General features: G+C 38.1%; 1 protein-coding gene across 1 annotated transcript; it reads right to left on the reverse strand.

Annotated features, from left to right (window-relative positions):
• On the reverse strand, positions 462–1,400 carry LOC102187594 (olfactory receptor 4F6-like). The gene has a single exon (XM_005685437.2). It carries the CDS (start codon positions 1,398–1,400, stop codon positions 462–464), a length of 939 nt encoding a protein of 312 aa, XP_005685494.1.

Genomic DNA, 4,947 nt, shown 5'->3' on the forward strand with positions numbered 1-4,947 from the left:
AGAGCACAGCCTCAGCAGTTGTGGTCAATGAGCTTAGTTGCTCTGCGGCATGTGGGATCCTCCAGGATCAGGAATCAAACCCATGTCCCCTGCATTGGCAGGTGGACTGTTTACCATTGAACCACTAGGGAAGCACCAATTTCTCAGTTTTTTTTTTAAATTTTTATTTATTTTTTTTTATTTTTTAAATTTTAAAATCTTTAATTCTTACATGTGTTCCCAAACATGAACCCCCCTCCCACCTCCCTCCCCACAACATCTCTCTGGGTCATCCCCATGCACCAGCCCCAAGCAAGCTGCACCCTACGTCAGACATGGACTGGCGATTCAATTCTTACATGGGCAATTTCTCAGTTTTTAAAAGCAATAATGAAAATGAACACATTCTATAGTGTTCATGGTGACCACGAGGGTCTTGATGATTCATGACATTCATCTTGTGCTCTCATCAATGAAATCTCTCATGTCACTTCCCTAGAATTTACAAGCTGGTGACTTAGCCTTGTCATTGCCACCTTCATATCTCTGTTCCTTAAAGTATATATGGCAGGATTTAGGATGGGGGTGACAACAAAGTCCACAATGGCAAAAAATATATCCAGTGACTTCGTAGGGAAAGGCCATACATAGAGAAACATGCATGGAAGGAAAAACAAAAGCACTACAGTGATGTGAGCTGATAGAGTGAAGAACGCTTTGGATAAATGTTTTGAAGAATGTCGTCGGACAGTGATCAGAATAAAGATGTATGATATAATTAAGAGAAAGAAGGTGCCCATAGATATGAAACCACTGTTGACAGTGACTACAAATTCTAGTTTGTAAGTATCTATGCATGCAAGTTTAATAACCCGAGGAAAATCACAATAAAAGCTCCCCACATTATTGGGTCCACAGAAGGGTAAATTTATGACAAAGACAAACTGAGACACAGCATGAGTCACTCCAATTATCCAAGCAGCAACTACTAAAAACATACACATTTTGGGATTCATGATAGTTAGATAATGGAGAGGCTTGCAGATTGCTGTGTACCTGTCATATGCCATGGCTATGAGCAGCATCATCTCCACTCCTCCTGTGACATGGATAAAGAACATTTGTAGCATGCAATTGTGGAAAGAAATGATTTGACAGTCACTGAAAAGATCAGAGATCATCCTGGGAACTGTGGTGGATGAAAGGGCTAGGTCAATTAGTGATAGGTTGGCCAATAGAACATACATGGGGGTATGTAAGTGGGAATCGAAAATCACTGTGACCACAATGAAGAGGTTTCCCAGGATAATCCCCAAATACAATACAGAGAAGAAGAGAAAAAGTAAAAACTGCATCCCTGAGGATTGTGTAAGTCCCAGTAACACAAATTCAGTTACCACAGAGCCATTTACTTGGTCCATTGAATCATAAAGAAGACAAGACTGTCAAGTGACCTGCAACAAAAGAAAGGAGGGATCAACTTAATACAACTTAACAGTTGTGTTAAATGTTGATAATTTAAAGTTGGTCCTTTAACTTAATTGATTATAGACAACTTACAAAATAATGGGAACCAGGGTATAAAATATTGAATACAACAAAGCTTCACTCAGAGACAATCTTTCACTTTAAATGATCCTATTTATTTAAATATGTGAGCAATCAGACAATTTATGGTGTTAGGAAAGAATGTATAACATAAACTCAAGGAATACAGATGAAGTAAAATAATACAAGTTAAAAACAAAAATACTGAATCCCAGAAAATTGGAAGAGGGTATAAAAGCACATAAACTGATTAAAAAATAGATAACTTTTAAAAAATAATCATAATAAAGTTAAATAGAAGTTAGAAATGAATATGAAAAGTATTAGTCACTCAGTTATGTTCAACTCTTGGCGACCTTTGTAGCCCACCAGGCTCCTCTGTGCATGAAATTCCCTAGGCAAGAATACTGGAGTGGGTTGACATTTCCTTCTCCAGGGGATCTTCCTGATCCAGGGATTGGACCTGGATCTCCTGTATTGCAGGCAGATTCTTTACCATCTGATACACCACACATATTAGAAATGAGCATAGACATGCATAATAACTGTTAAGATACCTCTGAAGGCTATTTCCTACATGTACTTAAAAACAATCTACTTTAAAAATCTTACATTAATTTGAAGTACCATAGACAGACAAAAGATTGATATCTTCATAATATTTTTTAAAAGTTCATTTAAAAAAATTTTATTATTATTTTTTTGCTTTACAATATTGCATTGGTTTTGACACACATCAACATGAATCCACCACAGGTGTACACATGTTCCCAATCCCAAACCCCCCTCCCACCTCCCCCCCCCCCCGCCCACACCATCCCTCCGGATCATCCCAGTGCACCAGCCCCAAGCATCCTGCACCCTGCATTGAACCTAGACTGGTGATTCATTTCTTATATGATATTATACATGTTTCAATGCCATTCTCCCAAACCATCCCACCCTCGCCCTCTCCCACAGAGTCCAAAAGACTGTTCTATACATCTGTGTCTCTTTTGCTGTCTTGCATACAGCGTTATTGTTACCATCTTTCTAAATTCCATACAGATGTGTTAGTATACTGTACTGGTGTTTTTCTTTCTGGCTTACTTCACTCTGTATAATCGGCTCCAGTTTCATCCACCTCATTAGAACTGATTTAAATGTATTCTTTTTAATGGCTGAGTAATACTCCATTGTGTATACGTACCACAGCTTTCTTATCCATTCATCTGCTAATGGACATCTAGGTTGCTTCCATGTCCTGGCTATTATTAGCAATATAGAACTTTGAGATTACCTTGCCCAGTTATTTCATTCTACAGACGGAAAACAACCCAGTGAGGTTAAATGCCCAGTGTATTTGCAGCGTTACATTCACAGAGCCAGCACTAGAAGTCAGCCTAACTCAGTCCAATGACCTTCCTCACTTAAGATCTACACCTGCTTGTAGAAAAAGTCATTAAAGAGCTAGACTGTTTATATTTGATAGTATCACACCAAATTGGAAGAGTCCTAGTCATCCCTGAGTTCTCTTTCCTTTTAAAATAAAATGAGCCGTTCCTTTCTGAAAGACTACTTGTTTTCCCCCATTGGGTATTGCTCATCCTCACCCCCTCTCCTATTTCTTCAAACAACCTGGTCAGTGCTCGAACAGTTCTCTTTCAGAATTTTCAGCCAGCATCTCCTCTGTACCATCCTCTGGCACAACACCAGAATCTTCTTTGAATCTGAGGATATGCTCTCAGTCTAGGCATTGGCTGGAGCCTTCAAATTCAGAGGAAAGTAATAGTGAAGGAGAGGGAATCACACTAGAATCCTGGAGGCTGAGGATTGAGATTTCCTTTTGTTTTAAAACAGAATTTGGTCCTCAGGAATATGTGAGTCCAGAAGTCTGTTTTGCACAATGGAAAATGAAGTTTAAAATGAAATGAAATTACTCAGCCATTAAAAAGAATACATTTGAATCAGTTCTAATGAGGTGGATGAAACTGGAGCCTATTATACAGAGTGATGTAAGCTAGAAAGAAAAACACCAATAGAGTATACTAATGCATATATACGGAATTTAGAAAGATGGTAACAATAACCCTGTATGTGAGACAGCAGGGGAGACACAGATGTATAGAACAGTCTTTTGGACTCTGTGGGAGGGGGAGAGGGTGGGATGATTTGGGGGAATGGCATTGAAACATGTGTGGTGTCATATGGGAAACGAATCGCCAGTCCAGGTTTGATACAGGATGCTTGGGGCTGGTGCACTGGGATGACCCGGATGGTGCGGGAAGGGAGGTGGGAGGGGGGTTCAGGATGGAGAACACGGGTGTGCCCATGGCGGATTTGTGTTGATGTGTGGTGGAACCAATACAATATTGTAAAGTAATTAGCCTCCAATTAAAATAAATAAGTTTAAATTAAAAAAATGAAATGGAAAGCACAAAAGCCAGAGATGTGAATCTTAAAAAATCTTCACATTAAGAAGAGAAGTTAAAAATATCAAAAGGTATACGTGTGTGTGTGTGATTAATTTTACTAGACAATGCAATTCAATGATTGAAATTTGATCATAGGAAAGAGATAGTATAGGATGAAAGGTCAAATACATTTCAAAGGAGAAAACTTGACACAATATTTTACAGGTGAACAGAAATTGAAGGAAGGTTGAGGGTTATGGGGAGAGGGAAGCAACCATGACAGGGACAGTTTTGTAATTTAAAAGTGTCTTTCTTACTTGCCTGTTCAGTCACAGGGTGTATATTTTTAGAAGAGAAAGTCAGAGAGTGTACTCTTTATCTTTGTAAATAAGCACTCCCACCCGACTCAAAGACAAAGCTATATATAAGATTCTCCATAATGAGAAATAACCTAATTAGCTGCATAAGAGTGACCCACTGCTGCTGCGAAGATGTCTAATACTCAGCCCATTATTAGATTCTCTTGGGGACTAAATATTTGAGTCACATTGGTTTCCCCCAGAGAGAAATATTGAAAAAATTTTCTGGTGATGAAACAGAGGGAAAGAAGCAAGGTTTTTTTTTTTTTTAATATTATTGGGATATAGTTGAGTTACAATGTTGTATTAGTTTCAGGTATACACCAAAGTGAATCTGTTTTACAGGAAGGTTTTGATATAACATTGGATTGTATTAAAAAATTCCTCTTTATGGTGGATGATCTTGCTTTGAGTGACTGAGATGAAGGTGTGAAAATATATCCTGAGAAACAAGATATTCATAGTACCAGACTTGCAGAAATAAATCTAAACCCTTGATAGGTAAAGATAATTCTCATAATTCATAATAGAATAATTTTCCTGTTTTGAATTATGGCAGATGTTTACCTGTGACTCTACTTGTGCTCATAAACTTCGGACTACTGGGGATGAAGGTCTTAAATGGCTTTGAACTTTATTTTTCCTGACTTGATTGGATACAAGTACAT

This window comes from Capra hircus, chromosome 10 (genome assembly GCF_001704415.2).
Source record: "Capra hircus breed San Clemente chromosome 10, ASM170441v1, whole genome shotgun sequence".
NCBI lineage: Eukaryota > Metazoa > Chordata > Mammalia > Artiodactyla > Bovidae > Capra > Capra hircus.